At 40.7% G+C, this 18,312-nt stretch overlaps 1 protein-coding gene across 12 annotated transcripts in view; it reads left to right on the forward strand.

Moving 5' to 3' along the window:
- Wnk1 (WNK lysine deficient protein kinase 1) overlaps nt 1-18,056 on the forward strand; it is a 154,745-nt gene extending 136,689 nt beyond the window's left edge. For 7 of the 12 annotated variants that reach the window (XM_008839729.3, XM_029566775.1, XM_029566774.1 and 4 more), the window contains 6 exons: nt 3,225-3,298; nt 6,010-6,671; nt 7,281-7,483; nt 9,190-9,387; nt 16,674-16,861; nt 17,277-18,056. In XM_008839729.3, the coding sequence (XP_008837951.1) occupies nt 3,225-3,298; nt 6,010-6,671; nt 7,281-7,483; nt 9,190-9,387; nt 16,674-16,861; nt 17,277-17,594 (1,643 nt within the window). In that variant the 3' untranslated portion in view covers nt 17,595-18,056. The remainder of the gene's footprint in view (nt 1-3,224; nt 3,299-6,009; nt 6,672-7,280; nt 7,484-9,189; nt 9,388-16,673; nt 16,862-17,276) is intronic. The other 5 variants (XM_017799804.2, XM_008839730.3, XM_008839736.3 and 2 more) reach the window with 2 other exon arrangements.
- Nucleotides 18,057-18,312: the final 256 nt, after the last annotated feature.

The raw sequence follows: 18,312 nt of genomic DNA on the forward strand, positions 1-18,312 counted from the left end.
TATATATTATAAAAATAAATAAAAATTTACCGTCAAGACTAGGGACTCTTGAACCCAACAGGCACAAAGGCCTAAGTTCATTTTGTAACACTGGGTGGGGAACCAAATAAAAGGGAATGCAGAAGTTTGATGTGGTATCAGATGCCTGTAATCCCAGCACTTGGGAAGTTAAGGCAAGAGTATTGATGTGTAGTCCAAGCCAGTGTGTGGGGGTGCAGTATTGGATTCTGTCTCAGAAAAACAAAAATGGGGGAGGAGTATGTAAAAAAATTTTTTAAATGGCATTTAAGTTAGGAAAAATGGAATTTTTAATTTATTTTTATTTTATGTATATGAATGTTTTGATTGCATGTATGCTAGTACACCCATGTTGCACAGTCCCTGTGGAGGCCAGAGGGGGTCGGAGTCCCTACAACTGGAGTTATGAACTGGTGCTGGGATTTGAACCTGGGTCTTTTGCAAGAGCAGCCAGTGCTCTTAACCACTGAGCCTTCTCTCCAGCCAAAAGATGAAATAGTTGGGTAAATGATTTGGGACAACTGAATATTCATCTGGAAAAAGAATGGGAATCACTACCTTAAAAAAAATTCCAAAGAATTAAAGATGAAATAAATCACTATAAAAGTATACAATTGTGGGAGCTAGAGAGATGGCTCGGCTGTTTAAGAGCACTAGCTGCTCTTGCAGAGAGCCCAGGTTGATTCCCAGCACCCACATCGTGGCGAACAACTGTCCATAACTCCAGTTTCAGGGGATCAGGCACCCTCTTCTGACTTCCATGGGTATTGCACGACATGGGTGCACTTACACATATGCAGGCAATATACTCATACACATAAAATAAAAATAATAAATTTTTTTAAAAAGTGTATTATGGCCAGGCGTGGTGGCGCATGCCTTTAATCCCAGCACTCGGGAGGCAGAGGCAGGTGGATCTCTGTGAGTTCAAGGCCAGCCTGGTCTACATAGAGAGTTCCAGGACAGCTGGGACTACAGGGAGACCCTGTCTCAAAAACACCAAAAAAAAAAAAAAAAAAAAAGTGTACTATGAAAATACCACAAAAACATTATTTTGTACAAATAAGACATTACACACAAAGAAAATCCTATTGAACCACAAATAAATCATAAGAACATTTCTGCCTTTTGCCTCAGCTGTCTAGAGCAGAGTCTAGGAACATTTGGGTTTTTTTAAAGAAAGGGTCATATGTAGCCTAGGTAGCCTGGAACTCACTGTATAGCTACAACCTTGAACTCCTGATTCTTCTGCTTCCACCTGCTGAGTTGAGTGCTGGAATTACAGGTGTGTGTCACCATTCATGCCTGGCTGAAACATTTTTTTTAGGAGCAAATTGTAAATTTCTTTTAAAAGGCTTCTGAGGTCACAAGTTTATCACATCTTATTTAAGTCTGTTATACTCCAAACAAGCAGCAACTGATAATGCATAAAGGAATAAGCTTGGCTGTGTTCCAATAAAATATATTTATAAAACTTTATACAGTGAATTTGGTCCACTAACCACAGTTTTCTAATCCCTGATAAAGAGGAAGATGAGTAAGTTTAATCCTCAACTCAGGGTAGGCAATAATAGTCTAAATGTATTGAGGTAGGAAAAGAAGAATAACATTAAGTACAAAAAAATAAATTACAAGGAAATATATTTATTTGTGTATGTACTCTGTAGGATGTGTGAAAATGACAAGGAAAACAATAAACTTAGATATGAAAATGCTTTCTTAACAATAACAAATGCAGAGTAAAACTACAAACAACACTTCTCACCACCATTGGAAAAGCCTCTGGCAGTCAGTTTAGTAATGTCTGTCAGAGTTGTAAATGGTAATGATTCAGCACTTCATTCCATAGGCCACAAATCTATGAGACTACTTCTTAGACAACTTTTAAAATATAAAGGAAGGTCATCATGATGGCTCAGCAGGCAAAGGCACTCATTGTCAAGCCTGACAGCCTGAGTTCAATCCCTGAACCAACTCATGCAAATTGTCCTCTGTCCTACACATATTCATGGCATGCACCTCACAACCCACCTCACACAGTCAGATAATTAACCAATCAATCAGTAAAATGTGTAAAAAAAAAAAAAAAAAAAATGCTGGGCATAGTGGCCTGCGCCTTTAATCTCAGCAGAAGCAGGCAAATCTCTGTGAGTTCCGGGCCAGCTGGGGCTATAGAGAGACCCTGTCTCAAAAAAAAACAAACAAAAAAAGAAAACTCTACTATTTCTGTTCTAGGATTTTGCCTAAGTGCTACATTAAGAAAGTAAATGGTAGGGCTGGGGAGATGGCTTGGTAGATGAAGTGGTTACTGTGCAAGTATGAAGGCCCAATTTGGTATCACCAGCAACCAATGTAAAAAGCACTTGTAATCCCAGTCCTGGATTAAAGGAGAGAGATCCTAGGGACTACAGATTAACTAGTCTGGTGATATGGTGAGCTCCACATTCAGTGAGAGACTGTCTCAACAAAATGGAGAGGACTAGAAGACACTCATCATCAAGCCTGCACATTCACAACCCTCACATCCACAAACACTTGCACATATACACATAAAACACACACACCAAAAAGAAAAGAGAATAAATGTAATTAACTTTCAGTTAAAAACAGATGCTGGGGCTAGTGAAATGATGCAGCATATAAAGGCACTTTGCTGCCAAGCCTGATGACCCAAGTTGTCTCTAGGACTCACATGGTAGAAGGGAGAGAACCAACTCCTACTCTGACCTCTACACACATGCCATGGCACACATGTATGAATTCATAGACACACACACACAGAGATTGAATGTGATAAAATTGTTTTTAAAAAATAAGGCATATCTTGGCCAGTGAGATGGCTCAATGAGTAGCCTGACAACGTAAATTCAATCCTCAGGACCCACATGATTGGAGAGAAATGACTCCCAAAAGTTGTCCTCTGACTTGACACATGTACTGTGGCTTATATGCAGGCATCACACCACATACACAATAATAATAATAATTAAATTAAATTTTAAAAACCGGCGTTTACCTGCTTTACGTGCCAGTAATCCCAGCACTTGGGATGTTGAGACAGGAAGATCAAGTTTGAGACCAGTCTGAGTTAGTAGACTGTCTCAAAGGGTAGGTAAAGTGTCTTTAATGTACTATATTTCTCATGAAATGGAAAAGAAACTAGAAATGTTAATTTTTTTTTTTAATCTTCCTCTTATGTATTTCAGTTTCTCAAGGTACTGAAGGTCCTGTCCTAGCAACTAGTTCAGGAGCTGGTGTTTTTAAGATGGGGCGATTTCAGGTAATATGATCATTTTCTTTGTTTTGACCCTCCCCTTTTAAAAAAATTTTTATGGGTATGAGTATTTTGCCTACATGTATGTAAGTGTACCATGTGCATGCAGTGCACTCTGGGGCCAAAAGAGGACTGCAGATCCCCTGGAACAGGAGTTTGGGACAGTCGTTAGCCACCATCTGGGTGCTGGGAACTGAACCCAGTTCTTCTGCAAGAACAGACAGTGCTCTTAACTGGTTAGCCCTCTTTCCAGTCCCTTTGATCCTTTCTGTTTGCAGCAGAGTATATAATAAAATTATCAGCCTGGGCCAGGCGTAGTGGTGCACGCCTTTAATCCCAGCACTCGGGAGGCAGAGGCAGGCGGATCTCTGTGAGTTCAAGGCCAGCCTGGTCTACATAGTGAGTTCCAGGACAGCTGGGGTTATAGGGAGACCCTGTCTCAAAAAGACCAAAAAAAAAAAAAAAAAAAAAAAATTATTAGCCGAGCCTGGTAGCACAGGCTGATTCCAGGAGAATCACAAATTCAAGGCCTGCCTAGAGCTACAGAGTGACTTCAAGTCCAAACTAGTAATGTAGTGAGATCCTTTTCTCAAACTGAAAAGTAAGCCTTTAATCCAAGCACTTGGGAGGTAGAGGCAGGCAGATTACTGTGAGATTAAGGCCAGCCTTGGATGGTCTACCTAGTGAGCTCAGGCAGCTGGTACTATGTTGTGAGACTCTGTCTCACAAACAAACAAGCAGAAAAGATAAAAAGAGATCTGGAGATTTAGTTTAGTGGTCAAGAACTTGCATGTACAAGGCCCTAGATTTAATCTCTAGTACCACCAAAAAGAAAAATATATCAACCTACATATTTGGGGCATAATTGTCAGTCTAATGATACATTTTATATAACAATTGATAGCTCTCTTTATCATTTACCTCTCAGAAAACATCATTACCAATTACCAAGAAAACTTAGAGCAACAGATTTGTACTTTTTTCTACCTCCCCGTCTCTGTAACTGGCCACTGTGTCTCTAAATCATATTTCCTAGGCCTTTTTTTCCCCAACTGGCAGTTGCTTTGCCTAAACATTTCTTTTATTGTTATCCCATCCACTTCTACTTTTTCCAATATACTAAAGAAATAATAAACATCTTTATGTGTAAAAGCATTTTTCATTTTTAGGATAATTTTCTTAGGATTTATTCCTCAAGTGAAGTCAGCATCAAGTGATACTACATTTTATTTTCCCATATTGCCCAACAAATGAACCTTTTCTATCTCTTAGAACTTTTTTTTTTTTTTTTATCTTTTTGAAGCAAGGTCTCCCTGTAGCCCCAGCTGTCACATATTTTTAAGATTACTTTCACAACTACTTTAAAATTATTTTTATTATACTCCTTGTAATTGGAGATTATAGATGATATATAATCTTGGTCAATAAACTGAGGGTCTAAGAGTATATAGTGGGCTGAGTTTATATCTGTAATTCATGGACAAACCATGACAAGAATCTGAATCTTAGTTGTTAGTCCCATTGTTTCTGACATTTAATGGTCATTGGATATAACCTATCCACAAGCAACATTTAAGATCCTGTAACATATTACTTATAATTTGATTAAAATATGAATTTGAGGGGATGGAGAGATGGCTCAGCAGTTAAGAACACTGGTTGTTCTTGCAGAAGATCCAAGTTTGAATCCCAGTACCCACATGGCAGCTAACAGCTGTCCGTAACTCCAGTCCCAGGGGATCCGACGGACTCTTCTGACCAATGTGGGGCATTGCACGACACGGTGCACGTTACCTACATGCAGGCAATACACACATACACATAAAAATAATAAAATTTTTAAAATAAATAAAATATGGATTTGAGTCATGTAACATGAAAGATAAAAATAAGGGGCTGGAGAGATGGCTTGGTGGTTAAGAATACTGGCTGTTCTTGCAGAAGACGGGTTCGAATCCCAGCACCCATATGGCAGCTAACAATTGTCTGTAACTCCAGTTCCAGGGGAACTGACAGCCTCTTCTGTCCTCCGCAGGCATTGCACGACAGGTACACTTACCTTCATGCAGGCAATACACGCATACACATAAAAATAAATAAAAAATAATAATTTAGTCAGCACTCAGAATGTGCATTTTAATTATTAATGTGTTCTGTGTAGAAGTATTCGGTTTATTTTCACAGCAATGTACTGATGGAGAAATAAGTTGATTCTGTCACTGCCTCCCACCCTTTTTTTTAAAGATAAGATCATCCAATAGGAATGACTTTGAACTAATTCTCCTCACTCCATCTCCTGAGTGTTCTGGGGTCATAAGCCTACATCACCATGCCTAGTTTATGGGGTGCTTGGGAGCTAACCCAGGGCATTAGTCATGCTAGCCAGGCATTCTACCAACTGAGCTATATCACCAGCCCTGATTACTCCTTTTAATGTCCAGACTAGAAATTGAGTATTGGGGATCTCGTTTTTTATTTTATGTGTATGAGTGTATTGCCAACATGTGTGTAAGTGCACCCGTGTCATACCGTGCCCACGGAGATCAGAAGAGGGCGTTAGAACTGAAGTTACTGACAGTTGTTAGCTGCCATGTGGATTCTGGGATTCAAGTCCAGGTCCTCTGCAAGAACAGCCAGAGCTCTTAATTGCTGAGCCATCTCTCTAGCCCCGGGGACCTCATGTTTTAATCTTATTTCATTCTCTTTTTTTCTGTCAGGTTTCAGTTACAATGGATGATGCCCAGAAAGAGGATAAAAATAGGTCAGATGATACAAAGTCTGTTCATTTTGAGTCTAGCACATCAGAGTCATCAGTGCTATCAAGCAGTAGTCCAGAGAGTACACTGGTGAAGCCAGAACCTAATGGTATAACAATCCCTAGCATCTCCTTAGATGTGCCAGTCAGCGCCCACAAAACACCTGCCCCAGAAGCAAAGTCAGAAACAGCACAGCCTACCAAGGTTGGACGTTTTCAGGTGACAACTACAGCAAACAAAGTGGGTCGCTTCTCTGTATCAAGAACTGAGGACAAGATCACAGAGGTCAAGAAAGAGGAACCAGTGACCTCTACCCCTTTGAGAGATTCAGAACAAACCATTCTTCCTGCCGTGATACCAAAGAAAGAGAAGCCTGAGCTGGTAGAATCTTCCCACCTGAATGGGCCATCTTCTGACCTGGAGGCTGCCTTTCTAAATAGGGGTGCAGATGATGGCTCAGGTAGTCCGCACTCTCCCCCTCACCTGTGTTCAAAGAGCCTTCCCATCCAAAATCTAAGTCAAAGCCTTAGTAATTCATTCAATTCCTCTTACATGAGTAGTGACAATGAATCAGACATTGAAGATGAAGACTTAAAATTAGAACTGCGACGGCTACGAGAAAAGTAAGTATATTTCTTTCTATGAAATCATGACAGTGTATCTAGAACTTGGTGCCAATATTAATAGCTTTTTGCTATAAGACACTGACATTGGCTTTACTTTTAAACAAAAAATGATGTGCACAAACTAAAATTGCCCACTCATTATTCATTGAGTTCTCTTGTACTCAGTAGCATCCACAGCATTTGTAGTTAGGTATATCTTTAACAATTTTATATTGTTGTATTATTTTTGTTAATAGCACTTTTTATTACTACTAACCACTCTTGTCTATTGCATGAATCCAATAACAGCACTGAGATACATGATTATATTTACAGTTTTGTTAATTGTCTAATTGAACCAGAATAACAAATTCACCTATCCTCTCTTTGGCCTTGAAAGTTAGGAATCTTTTTTCCTCTAACATGCTCTCATCTAGGCGAGTCGCTTATTAGAATGTGACTTCTGTCATAGAGACCAGCAATTTGAATTGTCAAATTAGAATCTCATGGTAGATTTGGGAAAAGGGTTCATAGCTAAGTGGATATTTGAATGCAGATTTAAGAATATGCTTTAATTCTTCAACAAAGGTCGTTATATTTTGATTTATATTTGGTTATCTTTTATAGACATCTTAAAGAGATTCAGGACCTGCAGAGTCGCCAGAAGCATGAAATTGAATCTTTATATACCAAGCTGGGCAAGGTTCCCCCTGCTGTCATCATTCCCCCAGCTGCTCCCCTTTCAGGGAGAAGAAGGCGACCCACTAAAAGCAAAGGCAGCAAATCTAGTCGCAGCAGTTCATTGGGCAATAAAAGCCCACAGCTTTCAGGTAAAAAGCCCTGGACCAAGTCAGCCATCTTCTGTTTCTTTCTCCTACTGTGTATGTAACCTATTGAATTTTTGTTACTTCGTTAAATTTCAAAAGAGTTTGGCTTTTTAATATTCTTGCTTTGACTCTCCTATTCCTGGTATGTTTAGAACAAACTCTTAGACTTTATACAAGTAGGCCTTTTATTATAATCTGTGTTACTATCTACTGGTAGTCTTCATTTATGGTTGTTCTTAAGGATAAACATTTAACTTTGCCTGTTAACTCATATAAATCACATTTAACTAGACTTGGGGCATTTAGAATTAAACACACTATTCTTTGCTTGATAAACTTAAGATAGATTCTGTTTTCCTTTAAATGAATGAGTTGGCCATAATTGTAACTAGGCTTAGTTAACCCTCATAGATTCTTTTATTTTTTTTTTAATTATTTTTATTTTATGTGTATGTATGTATTGCCTGTGTGTAGGTAAGTGCACCCATGTCATGCAGTGCCCACTGAGAACAGAAGAGGCTGTCGGATCCCCCTGGGACTGGTGTTATTTATGGACAGTTGTTAGCTTCCATGTGGGTGCTGGGATTTGAACCTGGGTCTTCTGCAAGAACAACCAGTGTTCTTAACCGCTGAGCCAACTCTCCAGCCCCAACCCTCATAGATTCTTAAGTGTGTCTGTGTGTGGTAACATCCTTAATGAAGCCTTTTATTTCATGTATCTATATTAAAGAACTTGGTGGTGGTTATGATCAAAGATATTTAAATCATAACTTCTCATAATAGACTATGTTTGTCCATTTAATGGGGATAGAGAGTTTTTGCCTTTGTTGATAACTGTGTAGTAATAGGTAATTGGTTTCAAAGTTAAAGAAGGCTAAAACTTGGGCTGGAGAGACACTCAGCAGTTAAAAGCACTAGCTGCTCTTGTAGAGGACCTAGGTTCCCAGCACGCACATGGTGGCTAACCATCCATAACTCCAGTTCCAGGGGATCTGACACACTCTTCTGATCTCTGTAGGCATTGCATAACACAGGTGCACGTATATACATGCAGGCAATATACTCACTAAAAATAACAATTTTTTTTTTAAGAGCTAAATCCTGGGCCTGGTGGTGCAGAGGCAGGCGGATCAGTATGAGTTCAAGGCCAACCTGGTCTACATAGTGAAGTCCAGGTCAGCTGGGGCCACAGGGAGACCCAGTCTCAAAAAGACCAAAAAATAAATAAATAAAATAAAAAATAAATAAGAGGGCTAAGCATGCACAAGACCATGCAAACTTAGGCAGACAAAAAACCAACAGATCTGTGGAAATGGACAGCAGGCCGCAATCTTAGTCAGTTATTGGCAGCTGATTACTGCTGAGTGAAGAAGAGCTGATCTTCTAAAAGGGAGGGACTCTAGATAGGCTAGGTCCTACTGGATTAACTTCCACTGAGGGACATTTGTTTTTTTTTTTTTTTGAGACAGTGTCTTATGGATTCCAGACTGGCTTCAAACTCACTGGGGAGTCAAGGATGACCTTGAATTCCTTGATCATTCTGCCTCTACCTTCCAAATGCTGGGAATATTGGCATACACCACCATACTTGGTTTAGGTGGTGCTGGAGATTGAACCTATGGCATCATGCATGCCAAGTAAGCATTCTACCAATTGAGATGTTTTTCCAGTTCCTTCCCCATGTTTCTTTATGCCCCTTTATCTTTCAGCAGGTAACCTGTCTGGTCAGAGTGGAACTTCAGTCTTACAACCCCAGCAGACCCTCCATCCCCCAGGCAACACCCCAGAGACTGGGCACAATCAGCTGTTACAGCCTCTTAAGCCATCTCCCTCCAGTGACAACCTCTATTCAGCCTTCACCAGTGATGGTGCCATTTCAGTACCAAGCCTTTCTGCTCCAGGTCAAGGTAAGAAATAAAGTGACCACCTTAATCTTCTAGATCTTAATCTTCCAGAAGTATTAAGATGAAGTATTGCCATCTTTGGGACAAAAGCCTGATGGATAACTTATTAACTGACTAGAAAACAGGCAGAGTATTAAATGGTGACCAGTCATTGGGCTGAGCAGAGAAGCTGAGTAATGATTGGACTCCCCTCCTTGCTCCAAGCCATGTTCATAGCTTCTTGTTCTTGGGGAGGCGGGGGTGTTTGTTTCTATGTTGAGACAGCACTTTATTCTGTAGACCAAACTGGCCTGGAATAAACTCTGGAGCCCAGGCTAATCTTGAACTCCTGGCAGTCCTCTTGCCTCAGCCTCCCAAGTGCTGGGATTACAGGTGTAAGCAATCATAGCTAGCTCCACAATAGTGTCTTTTCAAGGGATAGTAATGAAATCTTGACGGGACTGTGAAATGGTGTTCCTATGGCTTTAAATATATACTTGGTAAATTAAGCTGAACCAGAGCATGTACGTCTGGAGAGCCTTGTCTCCTAAGAAAGTTTATGCAAGAACACTTGCTAAGGAATTATCTCCAGAATGCCAATACTCCCCTTGTTTTTCTGGAAACAAGCTGATCTCCCAAGAAGGCATACTGTGGAGATAATGTTATCTTGCTCATTATATTTTGCTGAACAGTTTTATTCTAGCCACTTTATTATTGTTCACTGTTCTGTAGACATTTCAGCTGTAGTTCTAATGACTGAGAATAAAAGCAAAGCTGCCTGTGCTTTTGGCACTACTGTGTGCGAAGAAATCATGAGTCCCCTGGTTATTTACTCAGTTTCATGATTATCCATTCCGGTCCCATGACTGCCCCCTTGGCAGCCACAAATCTTAAACCTGCAGCCTATATTAATAACTCATTTGGGATCTGGAACATGGGCTTTAATACTAGACTGAGATTTTGTGAGCAGGTAGCTAGAGTGTCTAGCAGTTTCTGAAAACTAATGTATTTTCTTAGCCCATGTACTTTTTAAACTTCTAAGCATGGTAGTATACTAAAATGACTAGCCCTAAAATCTAACTTTGTAGTGCATAGTGAACATAGCATTATTAAGGAAGAGTAAGAAAGAACTCCAGAAAGTAGGAGTGGCTCCAAGAGAGGAACACCCTAAACTCTAATTTATGATCTACACTCTACTTTCAAATTGTGTTTTATTGTTGCTCAAAACATTGCAGAGAGCTTTTAGTAGCATTAGAATAAGAATTGAAAGGAAAGCCAGGCATGACAGCACATGCCTATAATTCTAGCACTTAGGAGGCTGAGGTGGGAGGATTGAGACTTCAAGGCTAGCCTGTGCTATAATAGTGAACCTTTCAAAAAAAAAAACCAGAAGAAGAGTCTGGCCAAGACAAAAAAATGAAAGGAGTTAAATAAAGCACATCTTCCACACTTTCAAAGAAATTAGAAATTAAATTTGCTCTTCACCCAGTGAATATATTTCATTAGTAAGAAACAACACAAAGTTGCTAGCATTGTTCCAACTGAGAAAGCTGCATCACTGCAAATGGAGCAGTTTGAGGCTTGGTTATTTTCTGTCTTATGCATATATCTGAACTTCCCTGAGGAGCTTGTTCTTCTGTGTGCCATCTTAGTGTGTTTCACCACTCCAGCCTCAAGTTCTAACATCTTGTAGTTGTGTTCTGTCTCTTCTCCTCTCTGTTCTTCCCTGTTTCCCCCTCTCACAGGCTGTGCGAAGTTTAACTGTGCATCTGAGCAGGTGACATTCAAACCTGGTGGCAGGAGGACCCGATTTCTGAGTACGCCCTGCTTGGCTCTTTGTGTGTAACACCTTTACTCCTTCCTTGTCCTTGTTTTTCTGCTGCTTTGGATCTGATTTGTCATGCAGTCCATTTTCATTTGTCTCTCTATACATCATCTACTCAGTGGCTTGGCTGACTACTCTTACCCTCAGAAGTTTGGGTCCCTGTGTTAATTACAATAATACAGAAATAACATTAAGTTTTTATAGGTTTCAAAATAACTCCCAAGTAGAAATGCTTCTTTTAGATCCTTGTGAGGCTAGAGATTATATTAAGACTATACTTTATAGTCATGTTCAGTGCTATCTCCCTGCCCTGACATTAGGAGTGACAGAAGATAGCCTGTAATCCCAATACTGGGAAGGCTGAGACAAGGATTGCAAGTTTGAGGTCAACATAGACTACATAGCAAGATCCAGGCCAGTCAGGGCTACACAGCAAGGTCCTGCCTCAAAATAAAAACAAAGAGGTGACAGAAAGCATTTTGACTGCTGATTGCACTTAGATCCTGTCAGAAGGTAAAACCTTACCCTGGTTTTCATTTAAGTATGAATTGGAGTCTTTTTCTTTTCAAGTGAGCCTAAATATGTGCCAGTTAAAAAGATGCTAGAAATCTTTTCATTGATCTTTCACCACTACCACCAACCCCATGAGATAAAGTAGGTCAAAAAAGGTGTTTGGTGCAGTTATCTCAGCAAAGCATTTATTGTTTTAAAGACCAAAAACCTGCAAGTAAAATTGTCATTTTAATCTGACTGCTGGAATATCCTCACCTTCTGTTTAAAAACAAGGTATAGGAATAGCTCAGTAAAGTGTTTGCCATGCAAGTATAAGGACCTAAGTTCCATCCCTAGAACTCAAGTAAAACACTGGGCATAAGTGGCTTGCACTTGGAATCCCAAAGCTGGAAAAGTAGAGACAGGAGGATCCCTGGGGCTGCCTAGACAAGCCCCAGGTCAATGGGAGACCCTATCTCAAAAAAAAATGTGAATGGCTCCTAGAGAGGAACACCTGTGGTTGTCCTCTGACCTCTACATGTACCCATACACATGGGAACACACACACACACACACACACACATACACATACATATATGGCACAGGAACAGATTACCCTGTATAGAATGAAAGTAGTGTCTACTTCCTATGGCTATTTTATAACTCAATTAAGATAATTGTCAAAAAAAAAAAAAAAAAAAAAAAGCAGTTGCTACTTAGCAGTCAGGGGCTAATCACAGGGAAACCCCAACTGCTATCTAGTACTTAGTGGGTAGCCAATAAATGTATATGGGGCTGGGGGGCGGCGCTTTGTTAGAGTTTGGATAACAATCTAAAGTTAAGGCCTCAAACTTCTGGTGTGGTTATTAAAGTGCTTTTTAAATGCATGTGCTAAGGCCATCAATGTTTCTAAGTATATGGCTCAGGGATCTTTAGGCCTCTTCATGGTGGGAAGAATTTACACTCTCCTTTGTTCTCTTGAACCTTTCTGTATTAGCTTTAACCTCTATTTCCCTCATTGGCATATTTGTAATCCTTTTTCCCCTATTCTTTTTTCCTTAAGCTAGTCATAGATTGGTTCTACCTACAGCCATCTTTTACCATGTTCACATGTCAGTGGTCCAGGGCTGAGCTCTTGAGTAAACTGGCTGGAAGATATTACCCAATCTAATAGTTTTTCAAGCATGCATGATTTAGGTACACTCATCAATAATTTTCTCATTAGACTAGCCTGAACTATGCTCATTAGCACACTTGAATAAGCATTGAATTTATGTGTCCAGCTAGAAAGCTGAAAGGACATTAATAATCAGATAGGATGGGTGAGGGCTGGAGAGATGGCTTGGGGGTTGAGTACTGGCCCCTCTTGCAGAGGACCTGAGTTCAGTTCCCAGCACCCACATGGTGACTCTTAACCATCTGTAACTCCAATTCCAGGGAATCTGACACCTTCTTCTGGCCTCTGAGGGTACCAGGCATGCATGTGGCATATATACACGTATATAGATACATACATATATGCACACACACATGCACATAAAGCAGGCAAAACACTTATACACATTTTTTTTTCAAAAGATAAAATAGGTATTTTGAGATAAAATGTGACGTGCCCAGGCCTGTGATATACAACCTGAAAGGTCTGAAAGATGCAAGCCAAGGTTTCTTTCTTGTGAAGTATCACAAGCACCATTTGATTTTTGATTCTGTAAGTTGCAACATACTCTTTAAGTATAGGTGGTATTATTACCTGTTTGAAAGTGATGGGTAATCACTAAATCATACCACTTCCTTTTGTGTCTGAATGAAAGAGGGAGGCCTAAACCTGTTGAAGGTACATCAGGATATGTCATATAGTCTCTGAACAAATCCTAGGAGATTGTTTTTTTCATCTGGGGGGAAAAAAAAAAAGGTGCTTGGGAGGGTAGGGACCCTTACTTGGATACATTATTCTATGCTCTCAAAATAGTTCAGAAGCACGGCTTGGCTTAATGCTCTATTTATGTTTAAAGGTTGCTTGTTTTCCACATACTCCTATTAAAGATTTTTCTGGAAGGGATGGGATTAGTATATATGTCTAAGATGTGGAAATTATAACAACCAATTTAACTTAAAGCTGTAACAATGGTACTAATTTGAGTGCTTTATAACAACCCAGCAGGAGAAACAGGAAGTAGGACAAGGTCAATGGAAGTACTTCTTGGCTGTTTGAAATTCAAGCAGTGAGATCTGTTCGACCCTCATCTAGAACCTTAATGCAGCATTGTGTTTTAGAATCAGATTGGATATTAAAAGCTCCATTTGTCATTCAGGCTACACAATCCATCAGATAATCCTGTTAATGTTCACAGCCTGTTAGATATAGCCCGTAGAACTGTATCTACATCCAGGCTACGAGGTCCCATCCATCTGTGTCCCCTCCTGCTTTCTCTTGCTGGACTTCTATGTGCTGTTTGAGAGTCTATATATATTTTACACTGATATTTAACACACTGCTCTCTCTTTGTGCTTCAGGGAAGATGGTGAAAAAAGTCTGTCCTTGCAACCAGCTCTGTAGTAATTATCTTTTCTTTCTGTTACTTTTGGTCCTGATTGCAAAGCCTGTTATTCATGAGTTCTTTAAACTCTGATGCCTCATAATTCCCTGGTTCCTAATTTCCATCTATCCCTGCACCCTTTTCTAATGTGTTCTGTAACATGTATAGTTGCTACTACTAGTTAGCAATTCCAGATTGAAAAGGTTTCGTAGTCAGTGTTCTCATGTGAGCCTAGCTGTGACAGTCATGGCACCCATGAATATGAATGGGGAAATCAGGGTGCCTAGCCTCTGTAAAACAGAGTTTTTGATTCAGCAAGTATATGCTGTGTCACCACAGGGAATTCAACAGTGATCTAGGTGTATAGAGGGGTTGCCTGCTAGACGACTGTGAAAAGGAATGCTATTTGATTGATAGAGCTTGGCTTTTGTAGACTAGGGACTTTTCATTAAAATGAAATACAAGTAATTCAGTACCTAACAGGTTATGAGATTCTACGCATTCAAGAAAACTCGGTACTTGGGATATTTGGCAATAAGTGCCTCATAGTGGGTTATGGATACTTCTTAGTCTGGCAGCATGGAGATAGGAGAAAGCCAAAACATGGATTTGGGGGAATAAAATCTATAGTGCTTTGTAAGACTTTCCAGAACTGAAAAGGTTTAAAAGCCAGTTAGAACATTCCAGAAGGCCTGTTAGTTTAAGTCTACTTTATAGTCAAGTTTTCTTTTTCTAGAAGTTACACTCTGGTCAGAAAGGGATGCCTTCTAAGAAGCTTATTTACAGAAGCCAGAATAAAAAGGTTAAGTGGGTGACTCTCCCCTATTTTCAGAATCTAGTGTAGGGAATGGAGATTAAAATAAAAAGTGACATTTGGGTCTAAAGAGGTTCACAGCATCAGGCTAGAGAGGCGTGACTTCCAGCATGTGCTCTCTGTGGGTAATCAGTGCTCACCCTGGCTTGGCTTCCCACATTTGGCATCAGACAGCCCTCCTTACTGTGAACACTTCTGTTCTGATCACCTTGCTTGTCATCCAGCAGGATGCCAGTCCTTATGCATGTCACATGCTTGCTTTCTGGGTTTTCCTCACTATTGTGACTGCCCCTTCCTCGTGGCCTGTGCTTCCTTCCCACTGCACCTTTGTCCTACGTTTGCTATTCAAGGAAGGCTGTTTCCTGTGCTTTTATACTTATCCACTTGAGTTTCTTGCACTGTAGGCGAATTTACTCTCCCTTTAGACTGTGTGCAGTAACAGTCCCCTACAGCTCTAGCAGGCACCACATGACCACATCTTACCGTGGTGAGAAGCATGTGAGCACCCTCACTCTGCAGCTTCACCTCTGAGTTAGCTATGTCCCTCTGGCACAGACAAATTTCACCTGCAACCAAGCGGATATAGAGGGCAATAGTAGGCAGGGTTGCTTGGGGTATGCTGCTGTGCTCTGGTAAGCTGCTTTGACATTAAAAGCAGGAAAACGCATGCATTTAGTCCCAGCATTACTCAGGTGTGGTTAGGGCTTACTGGTTCACAACTTTAGTAGCTTTTATTTAATCTGTAGCAAATGTGAAATCTGGTAATAAATAGGAGATAAGAAAACAAGATAAGACCATGACTCTTCTTTCCCTCTTCCTTAAAACTTGCCTCTTCGAATAACTCCAGTGTGCCCTCCAGCAGAGCCCAAATCAGGCAGGACACAGACTCCTTCTTCCCTTTTCATCAGACCATAGAATTAGAATCCCTTCATCATAACCTCTCTGCTTCCTCTCCCCTCTGCACCCCTGCCTCAGCTGCATTTTCCTGTTGCTGCTACCCAGGAGTGCTTGCTCTTTTGAGAAGAGTTGGGAGAAAGAATGAGAATTCTTGGACCAATTGAAACCAAAGTAATCTTCAAGAAAAATCTTTTATCTTCCTGGAGCTTGGAAAAAAAATTTTTGAGCAGAGCATGCTACTTCTCCTGTTCCTTTTTTATATTAAAGAATGCACAGTACCCACAGTCTGGGAACCGCATCATCCTCACAGCCAAGCACTGATCTCTGCACTCCTACTCCTTTAACTCACCCAGTGCACAATGCTACTTTTGCCCTGCTTTCTGCAGATTTCCATAGCAGCTAGCTTTGTGGACCATATCATACTTCCTTATCAGTGTACTGAGAATAGAGCACTGGCGGAAAGTCTCAGTATTTTAAGATGCTTTGAAGGAGGCCCCCTGCCCTTCATGCCTGCCATCATCCCAAGTTGTGGATTGTTGCCTTATCCACAGCTATGGAAGAGAAACCATTACCTATTATGCCAAAGCAGATGGCTAAATAAAACTTTGAAGTCTTCCTTTCCTGCATGGCTTCCCAATTCCTCTTCCAATTCTGTGCCTTGCCATCCATTATCCTGTGACATTTTCCCTCTTGGAATTATAATCCAGACTCCTTTTAATGTCAGTATTGTTGCTTACAATTCTAGGGACCAGCAGCACAAACACTGTTGGGGGAACTGTGAGTAGCCAAGCCGCCCAGGCTCAGCCTCCTGCCATGACTTCCAGTAGGAAGGGCACATTCACAGATGACCTGCACAAGCTGGTAGACAACTGGGCCCGAGATGCCATGAATCTTTCAGGCAGGAGAGGAAGCAAAGGACACATGAATTATGAGGTAAGTCTTCCCTTTTTCCTAACCTATCAGACCACCAACACACAGCTAAGTCAGAAATGATGCAAACTACTTCAGCTAGTACCACTACCTTCTTCAGCAGCCCATGAATTGTAACATTATTGGGAAAATGAGACAAATCGTCTTAGTACCCTTTCTTCCTTCAATATCCTGCACTACTTGTGGGTGCATACCTACACCTAGCACGCATGTGTACACATGCACACATTTTTGTTGGAATGGTTATTTTTACCTCTTCTCGTTAAGCATAGAGCCACTAAATATTACAGGTTTTGTTATATTTTGCTAACACTGAGATTAGAACCATTACAGCTCTAGAATGATACTGCAATACCAGCTATTTTGCACCCATTAGTATTTTACCCACACCAAATTCTGTCATTCTCTTGTTTTTTAGGGCCCTGGAATGGCAAGGAAGTTCTCTGCTCCTGGACAGCTGTGCATTTCCATGACCTCAAACCTGGGTGGCTCTGCCCCCATCTCTGCAGCATCTGCTACCTCTCTAGGTCACTTCACCAAGTCCATGTGTCCCCCACAGCAGTATGGGTTTCCAGCTGCCCCATTTGGCACTCAGTGGAGTGGAACAAGTGGTCCAGCACCACAGCCACTTAGCCAGTTCCAGCCTGTAGGAACTGCATCCTTGCAGAATTTCAACATCAGCAATTTGCAGAAGTCCATCAGCAATCCCCCAGGTCCCAACCTGCGGACCACTTAGACCTGACGATGTCCACTGAGTAGATTTGGGGGGCAGGAGATGGAATGCTGAGGGGTGGGGGGTGGGGGAGTAGCCTATATACTAACTACTAGTGCTGCATTTAACTGGTTATTTCTTGCCAGAAGGGAATGTTTTTAATACCATTTTGAGCCCTCAGAATGGAGAACCTCCCTCCCTCTCCATTAATTGGGGTGGGACAAGAAGGAGCAACTTACTTATGGAGGGGCCGCCTGTGACTGCTTTCCTTTTTCTCTACCCACCAGTGAGGCCTAGGGCTAAAAGAGAACCTTGTTACCAGAAAGCTCTAAGAGCTCAATGTAAACCAAGCTGTCTGTGTTTGAGTAGAGCTCTTAATTGTGACAATATGCCCCAAATTCTTTACTCCCTCAAGAGTTCACACCTGAAGGCAAAAAGGTTCTCTCCCACTCTGATCCCCATCACCATTTTTTTTTCCCTTTACAACCCAGTGAAAAATACCAGGGGACTGGGGTTGCAACCCTTTCTTATATAGGTCATTATTAGTGCTTTAAGTGAAAGATATTAGCAGCATTAGCAATTAGGAAGAAAAAATTACGTTCCCTGCGGACATGTAACTTTGCCATCAGTTTTGATGTGAAAACACTGTGATTATATAAATGTTGTTGGACAACATTAGTTTTAAGAGTAAAATTTGAAAGATTTAAAAGGTTCACACAAAAGCTAGCTCTGTCCTTTACTT

Source organism: Nannospalax galili, unplaced genomic scaffold (genome assembly GCF_000622305.1).
Source record: "Nannospalax galili isolate Female #2095 unplaced genomic scaffold, S.galili_v1.0 scaffold199, whole genome shotgun sequence".
NCBI classification, from domain to species: Eukaryota; Metazoa; Chordata; class Mammalia; order Rodentia; family Spalacidae; genus Nannospalax; species Nannospalax galili.